Source organism: Eumetopias jubatus, unplaced genomic scaffold (genome assembly GCF_037043125.1).
Source record: "Eumetopias jubatus isolate StellerSeaLion01/CBP00866 unplaced genomic scaffold, mEumJub1_p1.0 scaffold_6, whole genome shotgun sequence".
NCBI lineage: Eukaryota > Metazoa > Chordata > Mammalia > Carnivora > Otariidae > Eumetopias > Eumetopias jubatus.
In genome coordinates, this window is record NW_028274812.1 from 92922509 (window position 1) to 92942733 (window position 20225).

The 20225-nt window shown below is 34.1% G+C and overlaps 1 protein-coding gene across 3 annotated transcripts in view; it reads left to right on the plus strand.

The window, feature by feature from the left end:
• KHDRBS2 (KH RNA binding domain containing, signal transduction associated 2) overlaps window positions 1–20225 on the plus strand; it is a 567172-nt gene that overhangs the window by 180350 nt on the left and 366597 nt on the right. For all 3 annotated transcript variants that reach the window (XM_028097797.1, XM_088024326.1, XM_028097796.1), the window contains exon 3: window positions 18371–18487. In XM_028097797.1, coding sequence (XP_027953598.1) covers window positions 18371–18487 — 117 coding nt within the window. The remainder of the gene's footprint in view (window positions 1–18370; window positions 18488–20225) is intronic.

Below are 20225 nucleotides of genomic sequence, written 5' to 3' on the forward strand. Positions count from 1 at the left end.
TCAAGTGTGTGTAGGAGTATGACTGGCCTGGTGGGCCTGAGTCCTTGACTGCAACTCCTTCCAATAAAATGCAGTTCAGTAGCTGTGCACCAGCTCTGTTGTGGCAATGGCAGCTTCACAAGAAGCCTGCCAGGCAAAGCCTTTTACTTGCCCATGGTCAGGCCTCAAAGATCATACATAAGATTTTGACCTGGAGCTGGACTTCTTGCTATGTGATGTGCACTAATAAGAATAAAAGGACACACTTGCCCTTCAGGAAATTAAATTTTCTCAAATATAACACTTTTTTCTCAAAACCAAAAATACATTCTTTAGTAATAAATTCTACAACTGATACGAGATGTTCGGCAAGACCTTGACATGTATCTTCATTTGCTTATTTATTTCTTTGTTCACTCAGCAAGTACTATTTAACACCTGCTCTAGTTTAGTCACTTTGTCACGCCCTGGAGATGCAATACTGAACATAATAGACTTGCCTACACCCTTAAGTTCCTGTTATTTACAGAATTATGTCAAGATTCTTTAACCTAAAGCATTTGGATCTCTTAATTGTATGACTCCAAACTAATTCTCTACTGAAAGGACTTCTAAATGAACATCTATAATAAACCCCTTTTCCCGTACTTCACCACAACCAGCACAACCTATTGATCTTTTAACACAAATTAGTGATTTGTTTCATGTACCTTGACTTTCATGAACATCTACTTAACTCCCAACCTCACCATCTGGTAACATCTCTTCATCTTCACACAACCGTTGTTACTCTTTATCATAATGTGTGTTGTATTAATTATACCTTAATCTTATTACTGTATAGAATCCTAGATCTGTTGAGATTAGACTAGTTCTGCCTTTTGGAATCTTGAATAGCATGTTTGTTAGTTAGTGCTGGGTGTATAGTAAGAACACAATGTATATCTGTGTAATTTCATTCAATATGGTTTTTTAGCAGATAAAGAAAACTCATTTATCCAAAAATTTAGTTTTTAGTACATGAGGGCTAACAAACATAGGGGGTTTAGATGAACATAGATATTCTAGATTAATTTCATTAATAAAACACATTGAGATGTTGGAGAGGAACCATGCACACATGGACTACATTCACACAGAAATGAGAATTAAAGTATAAGAATAACAACAAAAAATCCATATTCAAAACTGACCAAAAATAAAGAAAAATCCCTCATTGCTCTGAAAAGAGAGAGATTAGTTATTGCCAGGCAACTGGCATGGTGTTACGTGGAAATTAGAGCATGCGCATAATCTTCTGGGTCTGGAAACTGAACGCAAGGGCTCTATTACCTACAGAAGGACAATAGATTACCTTAATCAAGTCTATCTTAATATGACCATAGCGCTGATCTGGAATTGTGTTCACTGCATAAAGCCTGGGACACGAAGAGTTACCCACTAGGAAAATGGGATCAGGAAAATCATGCCAATCAGGCAAGAAAGAGTTTAATCCTTACAGGAGTTATGGTGGAGGAAAAGCCATCTATATGAAATTGAAATCCCAATCCTGTGCCAAAAAAGTTGAGATCTAGATATGTATTCATATGGTATATGAACCTTAAGTCATTAACATCATCATAAAATGTAAATATTTATAAATATTTATTATTATAGTATAAAAATGTTCATATTTATAAAATCCAAGTCTGACTCTCACTTTCTCTCAATGTCCTCTCCCTGCCACTTTCTCTCTCTTACACACACACAAGCTCATTTTAAATAATTAAAGGAAGAAAATATGTAATCAAAATAATAATTTAAAGTAAGTATGGAAGAGTGATTCTAAAAATGAAATTCAAAAACTTGTGGGGATGTTAAACAGCAAAATTGACATAGCCAAACATAAACAGTGAACTAGCTTAGCTGAGAAAATTTACTAGGGTATAGCTAGAAATGTTGAAACTATGACAAAGTGTTTAGAGTCCTGAAGGATATAATGATAATACTTAGATTATTTCTAATAGCAGCTTTAGAAGAAGAAAAAAGAGTACATATATATATATATGTGTGTGTATATAGATATGTGTGTGTGTGTGTGTAGGTGTGTATATATATATATATATATACATATATATATATATATATATTTTGGTCAAAGGATCCCCCCATCTAGTTAATAAATACATCCATCACCTCACATATTTTTTTGTGTGTGAGAACATGTAAGTTATACTTTCTTAGCAAATTTCAATTATACAATGTATTGTTATCAACTACAGTCACCATATTTTACATTAGATTGTCAGACTTAGCCATCTTATAGCTGGAAGTTTGTACATGTTTACCCCAAACTCAAAAGAGTATATTTAACCACATAATGACTAAAAATCTGTGATACAGCTCTAGCCAGACATACTTAGCCATGAATTCATATATTGAAAAACAAAACACTAAAAATTATTTAGTTAGTCATTTCAAGAATATAGAAAAATAAAGAGTATAAATAAAGCAGGAGATAAAAAAATTATGACCAGAAAGGAACATAATAAAATGAAAAAACAATAGAGAGTATCAATAATACTAAAAGGAAAATTTATTGAGAAAAGTTGTCCAAAAAAAATCCTCTGATGATATAGATCAATAAATATTAGGCACCAACAATCGATACCAGGAATAAAAAATGATACATAAGCATAGGTAGTGTCAGGAATTGTGAAGAGTCTGTGTTTTTCATATTCCAAGCTAACATGTTTGCCTGCTGTAATTTACAGGCTGGCAGAAAATACATGACTTTTGAGTCACAGACACACCCAAGCAGCATAAACATTAGCCCATTTTCATCAGTTCCCGTGTCCCCAAGTCTTCAGAGGTGACACAAATAAGACCTTACTGGATGCTTGCATATGCAGTGGGTTGCATTACAGGAGGATAACTGAACCAAAGCACCCCAAAATGTGAGGATTAAGGGGAGAGAGTATGATATTTTAAAATTGTTTTCAATAATCCTTTGGGGGTACTATTAAAATTGTTTTCCTAAGATTATTGAATGTGTAGTTTGAGATAAAGCAAATGAATATACCTGGGATGGATTAGTTTTCTATTGTGTAACAAATTGCCACAAGCATAGTAGCTTAAAATAACATACATTTATTATCTCACAGTTTCTATAAATCAGAAGTCCAGGCATTGCTTAAATGAAAACTAGCTTTCTATTCAATTAGTGTTTGGTCAGAGTTCGTGTTTAAGCCCTCGTGACAGTGAGGCTTCAGCCTTGTGCTGGTGGGTCTGCATGTGGTTTGGGTAATGCTTTCAGGTCTGCCCCGTGTTCTGCTCTGATTGCTCCTAGAAGGGTACAGCCTGGCCCATGTTCATAGCCTTTTTGGCCCGGGAAGTTGACTCTAATCCTCAAACATAGAGTGGAGGTTACTGCAGTAAAAGTGGTCCTATACTTAGTTTGGAACAGTAATGCTCAGAGAGAAAGCAGGGCTTAAGTACAAAGTGATCTGCACTTCTCCCTGTGAGGACAGATATTATTTGGGACAGAGAGTGGAGAAGTACATGCCTAAGAGTGTTGATGAATAGTGGAGACCTTGGTGGAGAGCAATTAAGAAAAAGCTGAGCTCTATGATAATAATCAAAAGACACAGCAACCAGACATTGAGAGAGACAGAGAAAGACACAGCCAAGAAGAACCCTTCTGCTGTCACAATAAATGCCTATATTAAAAAGGAAGAAAGACGCAAATCAATAAAATAACCTTCCACCTCAAACTAGAAAAAAAAAAACTAAACTAAAACCAAAACAAGCAAAAGGCAGGGAATCATAAAGATTAGAGCAGAAATAAAGGAAATAGAGAATAAAAGAAAAAACAATAGAGAAAATCACCAAAATCAAAAATTGTTTTTTGTATAAAGAGTGGTAAAATTGTCAATTAGCTAGACTGACCAAGAAAAAAAAAAGAGCAGTCAAAGCTATTAAAATCAGGAGAGAAAGTGAGGACATCACTACTGACCTTAGAGTAGTAAAAAAGATCATGAAGGAATATTATAATCAACTGTATGCTAACAAATTAAGTAGCTTAGATGAAATGGAGAAATTGTTAGAAAGGTGCAAATTATCAACAAGGACTCAAGAAGAAATAGAAAATCTGAGTAAAACTATGGCAAGTACAGATTAAAATTAGTAACTAAAAACTTCTCACAAAGAGTATCCCAGGTTCAGATTGTTCACTGATGAATTCTACTAAGCATTCAAAAAAAATAATTTCAATTTTCCTAGCTTTTCCAAAAATTAGAAAAGGAGGGAACACTTCCCAACCATTTTAAAAGCCATCATTCTGTCTATTCTAGACAAAGGCAGCAAAAGAAAAATATCTGGTATTTTCTAGATGCAGAAAATTTTCAGTGAAATACTACAGACCAAATCCAGCAATACATGGAAAGGATTGTACACTCTGAAAAAGTGGAACTAATTCTAAGAATCCAAGTTGGTTTAACATCTGTAGATCAATTAACGTAATACATTATCACAATTAATAAAGGACAAAACCATGTGATCATTTCAACAGATGCAGAAAAAGCATTTGACAGAATCCAACACTCTTTCCTGATTAAAAAAAAACAAAAAACAAAAAACAACCACCCACCAAACTAAGAATATAAAGGAATATTCTCAATGTGAAAGAGGGCAACTATGGAAAATGCATAGTTAACATGATACTCAATACAATGGGATATTATTCAACAATGAAAGAAAGAATCAAAGCATGGATGAACCTTAAAGACATTATACTAAGTGAAAAGAGTCAGTCACTAAAGACCATGTATTGTATGACGCCATTTATATGAAATGTGCAGACCAGGCAAATCTGTAGAGACAGAGGTAGATTTATGGTTATCTAGGTTCAGGGATGTAATAGGGAGTAACTCTAACGGATGTGGGGTTTCTTTAAAGGAGGACTCCAACATTCTAAGATTCAATTTTGACAATGGTTACACATCCCTGTGACTATACTATGAATATATTAAATAAGAATATACTAAAAAATATACTATGAGTATACTAAAAAATGAATTGTACACTTTATTGGATGAATTTTATGGTGTGTGAATTATATCTTAATAAATATGTTCAAAATATTCAAATCAATAGCTGACATTTCTGAAGGAGGCATGTCATATAATGAGGACTGGGCAACCATGGCAATTTTAAATTTATCAGCAGCACTCTTTTTTTTCCGTTTTTTTTTTTTTACTTTTTATTATTATGTTCAATTAGCTAACATATAGTACATCATTAGTTTTTTGTAGTGTTCAACGATTCATTAGTTGCATATAACACCCAGTGCTCATCACAACTCATGCCCTCCTTAGTTATCAGCATGACTCTTAAGATAGTCTTTAGCTTGGGGGTGCCTGGGTGGCTCAGTCAGTTAAGTGGCTGCCTTTGGCTCAGGTCATGATCTCAGGGTCCTGGGATGGAGCCCTTCATCGGACTCTCCTCTCAGTCAATGGTGAGTCTGCTTCTCTCTCTCAAAGAAATAAAAAAATCTTTTTAAAAAAAGTCATTAGCTTGGACAGAGTCCATAGGCTTAAAAGAATCAAGTCCAAGCAGAAGAATCATTGAGTAATATATTTTGTTTCTGCTTCTGGTATAGAAGTTTCCTTTCAAATATACAGTACCTTTTATATTTCCTAATACCACTAAACGGGTATGAAGAAGGACTTGAAATTTGGATTTCCTGTTTTCTTTTCTAACAGATCCATATCCGTTTCACAGTTGAGGATTTCAGAAAAGCAGGTAGGAATACTACCTATAGTCGGGTGAGGATTTGCTCACAGTACCCAATCTTTTAACCAATGTTGATCAAATTAATGCTATTTAAATGAATTAATCAAATTAACTTTCTTCTTACTCTACTACTGAATTAATATCTACCCTTAGGGAATTAAGACATATCCTTCCAGAATGATTAGGACTATCCATATTATATACAAGAAAATGCTAAACAATACAATAGTTGATTTTTGAGCAGCCGGAGCCTTGAAAAAACTAGATAGCATCTAGGAAACAGAAAAGCAATTAGCTATTTTAAGTTGGAAATAAATGTATGTTTGTTTGTTTTTAAAGATTTTATTTTTAAGTAATCTCCACACCCAATGTGGGGCTTTAACTTACAACCCTGAGGTCAAGATTCGCACAATCTACCAACTGAGCCAGCCAGGTGCCCCTAAATGTATATTTAGAATGTACACTCACTAGGATCAAAGAACTTTGTTTCATGTGCTTCTCTATCCCCAGTGTCTAGGAGAGTGCCTGGCACATAGCAAATACTGCATAAGCACTTCTTGAATGATTATGTCCTTATCAAGCATAAGCTCATATATTGATTTCATGACATGGTATAGAGAGGAACAAGTCCTGTAAAAAACAAACATCTGTAATGTAGACATGTAAACACAGCTTACAAGAGACTTATATGACATTTAAATAAGAGATTTACTTTAGAAATTCAGAATTCTATACGATAGGACCATTGTGGTTTATTTAAAGATTTTTAAAATTCTAAAGTATAAGAATATAGCTGACTTAAAGTGATATTTTAGTGATTATTTGAAAAGCCAAAGAAATATCTTTTAAGTACTAAAAGTGCCAAGATGCTGATAAAAAAAAAGTTATGTTCCTATGTGTCACTGTACTGACTAAACAATCATCTCCCTCTACAAATGACTGTATGATAATCTCATCGTATAGTACTCTAGAAACTTTTATTCAGACAGTTGTACATGCTGAACAAGTTAGTGTTTGGGTTTGAACTGTGGTTATAATTCAGATTAGGGCTGTTTGTTAATGATACGTTTCACTTAATGATGGTGATTTAAATGTATCTTTCCAAATAAAAATAAGTTTAGCTTGGAGAAGGTGCCCCTAGAGTTGTATAAATACGGCAAAGACATGGCTCAGAAAACATTTAAGGATGTTCCACACAGGATGAAAAACATGTAAAACACGACCAAAGTCTCTTCAGTTGTCTGTGAAAGCAGAATATGATTTACACACATAAATGCTGAAACATTAATAGTAAAGGATTATTTATAGCAGAACAAATGGGACATGAATTGTGTATGTGTTTAAAATTATTAAATTATTTACATTATTAAAATTATTAAAATTTTGGGTGCCTGGGTGGCTCAGTTGGTTAAGCGACTGCCTTCGGCTCAGGTCATGATCCTGGAGTCCCGGGATCGAGTCCCACATCGGGCTCCCTGCTCAGCAGGGAGTCTGCTTCTCCCTCTGACCCTCTTCCCTCTCATGCTCTCTATCTCTCATTCTCCCTTTCTCTCAAATAAATAAATAAAATCTTTAAAAAAATAAAATTATTAAAATTTAAAATTGTTAAATTATTTATGTTACTAAAATTCACATCCAATCATTTTTATCAGCATATTCTCAAGTTTTTTTGCTGTCTATAAAACACGGACTATCCTGTAAAATGGTAAAATGTTGGGTGACTTTTTAACCTAGATCATGTTATTTGGAAACTTCAGAGACTAATATTGATTAAGTGCAAGGTATACCAAATCACCACATTTTCAAAGGACTCACATTTTTATACTTGGTATAAACGGATTCTTCTCCAACTATGTTTGCTTCCTTCAAATTCAAATATTTCCCTCTAAAGAGTGCAATCCCCAGTGGGAATTTGGGATCTCATGGCAAGCAAGAGTAATTGCTGCTTATATTTTTGGTAGGCCTTTTTATTTAAACTCTTTTAATTCATGTATGTGTTGACATTTACTGTTGTATTTTGAAATGTTGAGTAAATTCTGAGATGAAATCTACTGTAATGATTGGTATGTTAGCACAGAATCAAAATTGTTCCTAATTGCCAAATCCAATGAATAACCATTCATTGGAAAACCATTGTTTTTCTCAGTCTAGTCTACCTCCATCTGTAGCCTCTGCTAAAATTATCGCTTCCTCATTTCTCCATCTCTTGACTTACTCCTTCCGTTCCTCACATTTCAGTCAGCAAGATGCCTTGAGAGTAAAAGTTGGTCATGCCATAGTTCACTTCCCCCATCCTCTACCCTTTGCCAGGTTAGATGCTTCAAATGCTTAACATGGCTTTTACCTCAGATCAAAATTCTCAACAGGGTCTTAAGTACCTGAATATTTTCTCTATGTCTGTCTCCCTTCCAGCCACATGTCTTACACCTCCAAAGGGAATTTCTTGCAATTTATCAAAACTTGTCATGTTCTTGGGGTTTTTTCATACGTTATTCCTTCTGCCTGGAAAGTCTCCATTAGAACTCTCTCATCTTCTGCCCCTGCCCCAAGCTCTCCATACATCCCATCTGTTTCAATGGTAGGTCCCAGGAAGAGTTTTCTAATGACTCCAGCTTCACATTTCCGTGGAATCCTAAACTTCTCCTAGTATGATTCTTGGTACATAATTGTCACTTGATATGTATTTGGGGATTAAGTAATTTATTTTTAAAAATCTAGCTTTCTTTTGTTTTCCTCATCTTCTTGTACTCCGCCAGAAGCTAGTCCTTTGCCCCCTTCCTTATTTTCTCTTCTAAATGTAAGTACTCCTCAGACTTCTCTCCTGGGCTTTTTTTTTTTCTTTATCCCTCTCCCTTAGTAATTTTTTGACTTTAAGTAGCACTTCTATGTAGAGAATTGCTAGACCTGTATTTTCATATTTCTCTTTCAGTGTCTATCCCTATGTGGCTACTAGATTTCTCCATTTGGAGGGCATCCGAAATAGAATATACCACAAATTTCCTTCTACAACTTTTGCTCCTGTCTTCCACAGGAGCAAAATTAATTAATTATATTAATTAATGATTAATAATAAATTATATAAATATAATAAATATATAAATATATAAATTAATGATAACAATGTTTTCAATCCTCTGGATGTAGACTATATTTTGATTACTAATTCACTCCCCTTCCTTCGTATTCCCCCAGTTGAATAAATTGCCAGGTCTTATTGCGGGTACTACCCAGTCTCTCTTTCACTTCCTCGCTTCTATTTTCAGTGATCACCATTTTATGCTCCATTATCATTTATCAAGGTTACACCAACTTCCAATGGGCTCCTCCATCTTTAGTTTCTCCCCACTCCACTACATCTTTCCCAATCTTCTTTTTTGAGCTTTCTTATGTCCCTGCCTTTTTCCCATGCCCAGCTTCTGCCTCCCTGTTCAAGATTCAGCAAAAATATCAAACTTTCTAACTTTCCCAATATGGGGAAACAAATTCTTCTTCCTTTGAATTCTTGCAGCACTTGCAGTACTTCTGTTATGGCATTTACCAGCTTCTTTTAAAAATTTTAACAGTTAAGATACATTCCCTTTTCCCAGTATAAGTTTCCTGAAAGAAGTATTTATATCTGGTTCGCTTTGTATCCTCCTACATTTCACAAGTTCTGGGTGCTAAACCAATGTGTTTAATAAAGAACTGAATTGATTCCATCCTTGATTTTATATAAATATGTTTTTGAATGGCATTTAGTTTATGACAACATATTGATAATATAGTGAATTCTAAAACACTCTCTCCCCACCATCGTTTTCTTGAATACTTATCATTGTCTATTTTGTTAAATTGAAAGTGGTCTTCTTTGATAGAGTTCTCTGTAAATTCCAAATGGTATTATTTAATTCTACAGACATAGCTTGATATTTTTGTGGTTGAATAAAGCTCTGTTCCCTTGCTCACCAACGTCCTTTGATGATTGCTGAGATGAGTACCTGAAGTGTTGTTTTTCCCTGGCTATTTATACAGGAAGAATATTTTTTGATCTGCAACTGTGGTCTCTCTTTGTGCAATCTGCGCAGATTTGTTTAACTTTGTTTTAATAGCGACAAACACAAGAGTAGAATACTAAAGGATGACTTAATATTGAATTCCCAAACACAGAACAGCAAGGAGCTCTGTCAATTCCTACTGATTAAGAAGGGGATTCATACTCAAATCAGGAATAGGCTGGAGATGAAAATGGTGTTCAAATATAAATATAAAGAAATGTGAGGTCAAGAGTAATTTGAGGATCAGGAAATGAGGGAGTTCAGACCCAGTTGTGGCATATGAAAGAAGAAGAATAGGTGAGGCCAGCAGCAGAGACTAGTAGCTCAGAGATTCTTCACAAGTGGCCCTAGTGATCGACCCTGCCCTTCCATCACAAAGCAGATGTAATCTTAGTGCCCACAAAAAGAGACCTGAGGCTAGGTGAATTGCCATTCTATTTAAGAAACAGAGCTGCTGGAATTAGTTTACAAACATTTCATTAGACAAATGCCACATGTATAAAAAAAAGGTTTATTTCATACAAGTATTGATGAAATGTTATTAATCGTGAAGACATACAATAATCGAGAAGAAAGGATATAAAAAGGAGACTGTGGATTCTGGGGTATCCTATACTTAGAGGATGAATTGGTAAACTTTGAAATACATATACCCAATATTATTGAAGTTTATTTTCACCTAATTTTAAACTGTTCTTGGGTTTACTATGTTAAAAATGTCCCTAGGGGAGCCTGGATGGCTCAGTAGGTTAGGTGTCTGCCTTTGGCTCAGGTCATGATCCCAGGGGGTCCTGGGATGCAGCCTCACCCAGGGAGCCTGCTTCTCCCTCTCCTCCCCACTTGTGCTCTCTGTCTCTCTCTCTCACTATCTCTGTCTCTATCTCTCTCAAATAAATAAATAAATTCTTTAAAAAAATCCCTGAAATATTTTTCTTAAAATGTCCCCAGTTTTGTGAAAAGCACTTGCTTTGCCACAAATTATATTTTGTAGCTTTACAAATCCATTGAAATGTGTTCCTTTGGTTAATAGTACTTGACGTGATTTAAATATTTCCTTTTAGAAAAAAATTAAAAATCTGATTAAAATTGCTCAAAAGGCTTTTTGAATATAAAAGTCATTGCAAAACAACTGTTCAGTGACTTAGCATAAATGAATTTGACATATACGTGCATGTATTACTATCTTTATTCTCCCCATTTACAGATAAGAAAAATGAAGCTAAGGGACAGTTAAGTAATTCAGCCAAATTTTCGTAGCTAGTCAATTATAAACCCGTGTAATCTGGCTTCAGAACCACGCTCTTAAGCATTACGCTCTACTTGTTCACTGATGTTGGGACATTTTACTTATCCAGATAGTAATTGGGGAAAAAAGTTTTCTGAGCCATTCTCCACAGTTGGCTCCAAAAACTGCAGATATTATGGAAGTAATAAAATAATATGAGCAAACTTAAAGTATGATAAATACTTGTTTGCAAAAGCGAATTGTAGATTGTCTATTTACAAATTTTAAAAACATATTAAAAGGACTGCATGCTTAAAATAATGTTATATAATTAATGTTACTCATAAAAGATACTTTCCATCAGTTTAAGTTAAATCTCTGATTATACAGCACCTTCATTCTGTTTTATGATTGTGTTCTATTTCAAAAAGTAGAGTTTGTGAACGAATTTAAAAGGATGTCTCCTTTACAGTTTCAGACAATTGGTTTCAAATTGATCATTGGTTAGAAATGAAGCCACGGTATTGAAGTAGAATTTTTAGGAAATGTGTCACAATAGCCAAGGCAAGGAAGAGAAACTTCTCAAGAGTATGACCTATGTATGTATTTTGTCAATAACCTATCCTCAGCCAGGATTGTGTGAAATGCTATCTCTTCCTTTCAGTCATAAGCATTCCCAATGGAGACATCACTTTGAGTGCTTTGGTATTTTTCTTTTTGATGTTTTACTACTACCAGTAAGGGGCAAGAAGGTTCTGGAACAGAGTATTAAAGAAGTTCAGTCATAATTTACTTAACTGGAATTGATCTATTTGATTTTTTAAGTTATTTAACATTTAATGCATTCAAAGAATATGTGTAATTTTCATGTAGAGCATAAAACAAAATAAAACGGATACTCATCAACCTAAAGTCTATAATATTATCTATTACTTGACATCACCTGTATGTTTTCCTTTCTCTACTATCCATTCACAGAGGTTACCAAGGCCTTGAATTTTGTCTTTATTATTACACTTGTTATTTGAGGACTAGATTACTTAAGCATTTATTCATAAATAAAACATTATTAATTTTGCTTATTGGGTTTTATAAAAATACTGTCATATATCTAGAGCTTGAATTTTTAGCTCAAAATTTTATTTCTAGGATTTAATAATGAAATTTCATGTAGTTACAGGCAATTTATGTTCACTGCTGTAAATATTCCACTATCAATATGTCACATTTTACTAAATCGTTTGTACCAATGTCACGGTTCTGGGAGGAAAATAGGATCTACTCTCTATATAATATTACAATCTATAATTTAGAACTAGCATGATGTTGGAAGAGATGAATGATGGGACTGTAGGAAAATTGCCACCCATGGGCAGTGAAGAGTTGACCCTGAAGTTTGCCAGAACTTAGAACCAGAAGCTTAGAGAGATCTGTGGGACTCCTGTATCCATACCGTGGGAGCTCATGTAGAGATCAGTAAAACAGCCATGCTGAACACCATGATTTGCCAAGAATAATGGACTCCAATTCATGTTCATCTTCTGCATCTCATGCAACTTCCTGTTATTGACAAAATCCACAAAAGGAAGCATACGTGGAAGGGGATCTAGGAAACATAGACATAAAGTGTTGGTATGGGGTTAAGTTGGCAGCATACCATTCTTGATTTGATGGCTTTTCCCCAATTATTTTTGCTCTTACAAGCTTTGAGACTTTTAATATTCTTGTACATGTGCTAAGACTTCTCTACAGAATATACCTAGGAATGGAATTGCTGAGACATAGGTTAAATACATTTACAGATCTGTAAAACAATGCCGAAATGGTTGTATCTTTTACATTCTTATAAGCAGGATATATGAGTCTTTGTGGCTCCACATTCTGACCCATGTTTGGTTTCTGACTTCTTCATTTCTACCATCACAGTGTGTATAAAATGCTATATCATTGTCATCTTAACTTTGTTTAAATTCTATGAGGTTGAAATTTTCATACATTTTTCTTTTGCAATTCTTCAATAATATTCACGATTTTATCTTTTATCTATTACGCTGTCTTTTCCTTACCACTTTATACTTGTTTTTCTAACCTAATACTTTCTTGGTAACATGTACTGTAAATAGTTTTCAAATTTGTGACATGTTTTCCTCTTCTTTGTGGTGTATTTTAATAAGAAGATATACTTACTTTTAATCAAACTTATTTTACAGTTAGCATATTTTTATGTCTTGTTTTAGAACTCTTAGGCATTATTTCCCCTATATTTTTCTGTTAGAAATTCTAAAATTTTGCCTTTCACTCCTAAATCTATAATCCATCTATATTTATTTATTTTTTGTTATGGTGTAGGAAGCAATTTCATTATTCTTACTATGGATAGCCAATCATGCTCTGTATTAGATAGTCCCTTCTTTCCTTAGTATATTAGATTCCTATTATTTCTGTAATAGTTAACACAAACTTAGCGGCTTAAAACAAAACAGATTTGTTATTTTACAGTTATGAAGGTCAGAAGTCTAAAATGGTTCTCATGGGTTAAAATTAAGGTGTCCATAAAGCTGCATTCTTTCTGGAGGCTTTAAGGGAGAATCTGTTTCTTGACTCCTACAGCTTGTAGAAGCTACCCTTATTCTTTGGCTCACAGCTCCCTTCCATCTTCAAAGCCAACACTTGCATCACTCCCTCTGACTCTGTTGCTTTCTTCTTTAATTTATAAGGACATTGGGCACACTTGGATAATCCAGGATAATCTCTTCATCTCAAGATTCCTAATTTTGTCATAGTTGCAAAGTCCCTTTTGTAGGAGAACGTTATTTACAGATCCTGGGTATTGGGGCATGGACATCTTTAGGGGGCCATTATTCTGCCTTCGTGATCTATACTGCCCCCTGTGTCATATATCATTTAAACATAAAAAAGAGTCTGTTTCTGGATTCTGGATTCCATTGCTCTATTTTCTTACTGTGTTCCAGGACTATACAGAATCACACTATCATAATTAATGATAGTGACTCTTTATAATGACTCTTTGTATGTGATAGGCATAATCCTTAACTTGTTCTTCTGCTTCTGAATGTTTTGGCTATTTTTGGACTTTGACCTTTTCATACAAATCGTACAACCAATTGGTAAGTTGATCCAAATCCTATTTTAATTAGATTTTAATTAGAACTGTATAGAACCTATAGATATAATTGAAAATACTAGAAATTGAGACTCCCTGTCCATGAACGTAATCTGTCTCTCAATCCATTTATATCCATTTGACAGCTTTATTTATCTTTTTTCTATATTCTCTGTAAAGGTTTTGATTATACACAATTAAATTTATTCTTAGAAAATCTTATTTATTTTTTACTGATGCCATAAATGGTATCTCTCTCTTTTTAAAATTACTAATTATATGTTGCTGATGTACAGAAATACAATTGATTTTTTTATATTGATTTTGTATAAAACACCTTGCTAAGCTCTTTTACTGTTTCTAATGATTTTTCTGAAATTACTTTGAGCTTTTTATGTATATAAATCATATAAACGTTGAATGGTATTTTGTTTCTTACTTTCTGACATTTATAACATCTATCTTATTCAATGGCTTAAATCTTCAACGTTGAATAAAATGAGAATGTGCATCTTTACCTTGTTTTTGGTATTATTTTACTATTAAATAAACAATTCTTACTGGTTTTAATAGAAAGCTTCTATTGGGTTAAGGAAGTTTCTTTCATCCTTCAGATGATGTGAGTTTTATAATGATTGAAATTGAATTTTATAAAGTTATTTTTCTTATTAAATAAAATGTTAGCTTTTTTTTTTGTCCAAATAAAATGTTAACCTCTTTTTCTCCATTGCCAATATGTGAATAATAATTAGGGGTTATAAATCTTAAACTACCCATGTATCTGTGATAAACACAACTCAATCATTATGTGTTTTTTGTATATACAACAGGCCTTGGTTATGCTACTGTTTTGTTAAGTGGGTTTTGTTTCATGAGTGGATTTGTTCTATAAATTCCCTTTTCTGATTTGCTTTTACTATTAAGGATATTAGCCTGCTAACTGAGTAAAGAGATATTTCTCCATTTCTTTCTTGGATAGTCTGCTATTAGCTCACAATCTCAGGAATTTCCTGGGTGAATTTCAAACCTAGCCCCCATACACGGAGGGCAAGAACAGACTGAAGAAAGAGGCAGGCCACTCCAGATTGGTATTTGAAAAGTTTAATAAGCAAGGGAACTTATAGATGAGGCTTGTCTTGGGTGACTGCAAAATGAGTAGATCTCAGCACCTGCCCACCAGAATCTTAAGAGTTTATATAAAGACCTTAATAGGGTTCAGTCATGTGTATAGTCCAGATGGTCTCCATAATACATCACTATTTCTCAACACTGTGTCCTTGAAGTGGCTCCTATTGTGGGATCAGTGGGTAGCACATAAATTCCAAGGACAAGTGAGGGGGTAAAGAGCCTCTGGTTGCCGAAATCCAGGTGGTGGGGTCAATTGGCAGTCACAACTTGTCTGTGACTCCTCCAACATCTGCCTAGATTGAAATCATGAAATATTTTCTAAAGGTCTAGTGATATTCCTTTGTGCAACTACCTGGGATTGTTAATATTTCTTTGTAGGACATTTCATTATGATATTATTTTTAAAATATCTGTATGTTTTCAACCTTCTAATTTCCCCTCCATTTTTAATTGAAGTCCTATTTACATACTGTGAAATGTACAGGTTTTAGTGTACGACTTGATGAGTTTTGACAAAAATCTACCTATACTTTCAGCAAAATAGAGAACAATTCCACCACCCCAGATGTTTCCTTCATGCCATTTTCCAGCCAGTCCAAACCTAGCCTTCTAGTTTCCACAGGAAACCACTCTTAGGAATTCTAACACCATATATTATTTTGGCCTCTAGAATTTTTTAACAGTGGAATCTAACATGATACACTTTTTGTATCTGGCTTCTTTCACTCAACATAATTGTGAGATACATCCATGCTGTTATGTTAATCAGTGACTAATTCTATTTAATGTGTAAACTTATTGATTTTTTTCCCCTTGGATAGGCATTGGCTTATTTCTAGTTAGTGGTGATTGTGAGTAAGGATATTCCTGTACAAGTCATTTTGTAAACATATGCTTTTATATCCCTAGGTTAAATACCTACATAGAATTTCTGGGTCATAGTGGAACTCTATGTTTAACTTTATAAATAACTGTCAATCTTTCCAAGACAGTTGTATCATTTTAAACTGCTAATAGTGGCTGTCTCCTACTTCCAGATCCTCATCAACATTTGGTCTTTTTTGTTTGTTTGTTTTAGTAATTCTGATATGTGTGTGTTTAATTATTGACTTGATAGAGTTTTTTATAGATCTAGATACTAATCACTTTTAAAGTTTTTATTTTAATTCCAGTTAGTTAACATACAGTGTTCTATTTAAGATACTAATCATTTTGTGGATGTATGCATGGGGAGTATATTCTCCCAGATAATTCCTAAGAAATTATCTATTTAATTTCTTAATGGTTTTTGGATCAGCCAAAGTTTGAGTGAGTGCTGTTTGCTTACTATTAATCAGCCTTCCCCAGTTTAAATTTGCAAGGGCATTCTTGTATGCTTTCTAACTAGCATTCTTACCATTTTAGTTTTTATGTTCAGATCTATGATAGATCTCAAAATAAAGTTTGCCTAAATGTGAGGTAGGACAGAAAACGTTTCTTAGTGTTTGTTTTGTTATGGGTTTTTGTTTGTTTGTTGCATATGAATGTCCAATTGTTCTAGTTTTATTTCCAAAAAAAGTTTTGCATTTCAAATTTTATTGCTGATGCACTTTTGTTGAAAATCAATTTACCTTCTAAGTGTATAGTCTTTCTGAACGTTATACTGTTCCATTTATCTATTTGCCTATAGGTACAGCAGTCCACACTTCAGTACAATATTAAATAAATGTGGTGAGAGCAGACATCCTTGAATTTATCCTAGATTTAGGGGAAAGCAATTAGTCTTTAACCATTCAATATGGTGTATTATTACTACAGGACTATAGATTTAAAAATATTTATAGAAAACCTCTGATTTAGAAAGCAGTAACTTAATTTTATTTATCTTTGTTTTTCACTTACCCAACACAGCTTTTGGTGCATTCTAAGCCCCTTGTATTTTTTTTTTAAGATTTTATTTATTTATTTGAGAGAGAGAATGAGAGATAGAGAGCATGAGAGGGAAGAGGGTCAGAGGGAGAGGCAGACTCCCTGCTGAGCAGGGAGCCCGATGTGGGACTCGATCCCGGGACTCCAGGATCATGACCTGAGCCGAAGGCAGTCACTTAACCAACTGAGCCAGCCAGGTGCCCCAGCCCCTTGTATTTTTTAAATTAATCAGTGAACGATTATCCAAGTCATTCGGTGTGGTAATGTGCCATTCAGTAGCTGACAACATACTCTCATAACTGCTCTTATTTCACCTGTTTTTAACCATGTTTCAGGATGAATAAACAAACTGAAAAACCTCCCTTAATTTCCCATTTAGAGAAACTGTTTGTATATACGTGGTATCAGTAGTGTTTTAAAGTTTTCTGTATATGTGATCACATCTTTTATTTGCTGATCCTTAGAACAGCTCTTTAACATAGAGAATGTAAGATTGAAGAATAATTGAATCGTTTATGCCTAATCGTGAAATTTGGAATAGAATGTTATAGGCACAGATAATACTTAACAAAAATGAATATTAAATTTTATTTTAAAAATCTATTTAAGGGGCACCTGGGTGGCTCAGTTGGTTAAGCATCTACTGTGGCTCAGGTCATGATCCTGGGGTGCTGGGATCCAGCCCCACGTCAGGCTCCCTGCTCAGCAGGGGAGTCTGCTTCTCCCTCTCCCTCCCGCTGCTCATGCTCTCTCTCTTTCTCTCGCTCACTCTGTCTTTCAAAGATAAATAAAATCTTAAAAATCTATTTAAAATATTAACCTTTGCAATTTTGAAGGTGCATAGTCTAAAATAATTTTTTTTCAATAATCTGGAGAGAAAAAGCCTTTAGAAATTTTGTAAACCATAGTTCTCCCTAATTTCTTTCTTATAAGTGATCTATTTATTTGATTATGTAAGTACTATAAATGACATAGTCAACATATTATTGATTTTGGCAATCCTTTAGAAAAGGCCTCCTTTTTAAAATGGATCCTAGATTAAAGGTCTGAAATAGTTTCGTGTGTGTGTCTGTGTGTGTGAATGGCGTAACTCTCTTCTGCATGGTAAAGTTTGAAAAGCCCATAACCCATCATTTATTTTTGGTGCAAATTATTATTTTTTCCACTTTAAAACAGAATTCTCTTGATTTCGTTTCCTAGTTCAATTTTGTGGGGAAATTGCTTGGACCAAGAGGAAATTCCTTGAAGAGACTACAGGAAGAAACAGGTGCTAAAATGTCTATCCTGGGCAAAGGATCAATGAGAGATAAAGCAAAGGTACTGAACTTTGAATTTGATTTTTAACACATACAGGGCCAAACTTACACCCAGGGCCAAATTTACAAGCACATCTGCACTGTTCTTCCATTGTTTCCTACGATTTTCACCTTCTGGACCACCTTGTTGCACTCTCAGTCAATTCCTCTATTTTCATAAAAATCAATTACCCTTCTCCCCCCCAACCCCCCGCCTCCCCCCCCGCCAGAACATGTGATTCCGCATCTTTATTCTTTTTAGTCCTTTGTGTAGGTTGTTGCGAAATCTCCTTACTTTTTCTGTGTCCTCCATAAGATGTTTCTATATGTCTATGCTCATTTTCTTTAATTCCCTGTCTGGATCCCTTTTCTCTCTTCAGCTATGTCATCTAATCACATCCATTGTATCATTCTCTCTTTTTATCTCTATGCTCCATTTCACTCTGATCCTCTCACCCCAAGCAATTTCAAATACTTATCTGCAAATCTTAGAGAATTCCACTTATTTTCTGAAATGTTTCTGTCATGTTAAACAATTCACCTGACCCCGAAAGAACAAATAAGCTAAGAAATATATGAACTTTGATGTTTGAAATGATTTATTTCACATCTGAACTACATCATTTTCCCATTTTATAAAGTGATAGCAATTTTCTCTGTGTTAAAATTCATTGTTTTGGAAAAATAACAACCATTTATAGAGATTTATTCATAAAGGATCTTTTGTAATTCATTGAGAAAGGGTGGATGTATTAAGGTACTTATTATTTGACCAGGCCATGCTTTTCTGATTTGAATTGTTACCATGGAAAATAAAATGTTCAAACTGTTATTTCTGACTATGGGAATTACTTAGGAAAATTGTTTAGGTGTTCTCTCTTTTAACTATTAATGTGAAATCTTGAAGAAAATTATAGTAGGAAATGTCACCAAACAGATATCTCATGTCTTACACTGTACACTTCATACTGGTTTTTTTTTTTTTTTAATCTTCACACCTTTTTAAGATTTAGATCAGGCATCATCTCCCCAATGGGGCTTTTCTGAAACTCCTTTGATAGGCTAAATCCTCTCATCACTTAACATATTTTGTTGAAATTTTCTGTTTCTCTCATTAAACTGTACACTCCTACCAGCCAGAGAAATAAAGTAGTCAGCTTCACATATCAGAGCATCTGTGTAGGCACACCATACTTTTCAAAGCAAATGGGTGTTTATTGTTTATTCCCATATACTTGGATTTTTTTTTTTTCCTGTCCACAGAACTTTACATTAGATTTCTTTTTCCCTGTGAGCATGTTAGGAACCAGCATAAGTATTTGCAAATCTAGTTGGAAGTAAATTTAGTTCTATTAAGTTTCCATTAGGTTTAATTTACTGATATTAGCTGTTACTTAAAATCCAGCTTCTCATTGATTAGTTTTTGGGTAATCAATCAGGTTTGTCCATCCTTCAAACATTTTTATTGTTCCTTTACAAAATGAAAGAAAATGAAAACATACAATAATAATGTATTGCACTATAAACTATGTTTTATAGACTCTGAATAAGACCTTAACTGCCAAGGGTGGTGGGCGCACAGCTGAAATAAAACCACAGACACGGATATGCAAAAATTTACCTTAGGAAACATTTGATTAAAATAAAAATAAATCCTTGGTAAAATATTGATCACTGTGCTGCTATTTTACCTCTCTGCAACATTATCTGGTCAGGAAGGAAGATTTTATATGTGATTTTGTTCTTCTAACAAATAAATA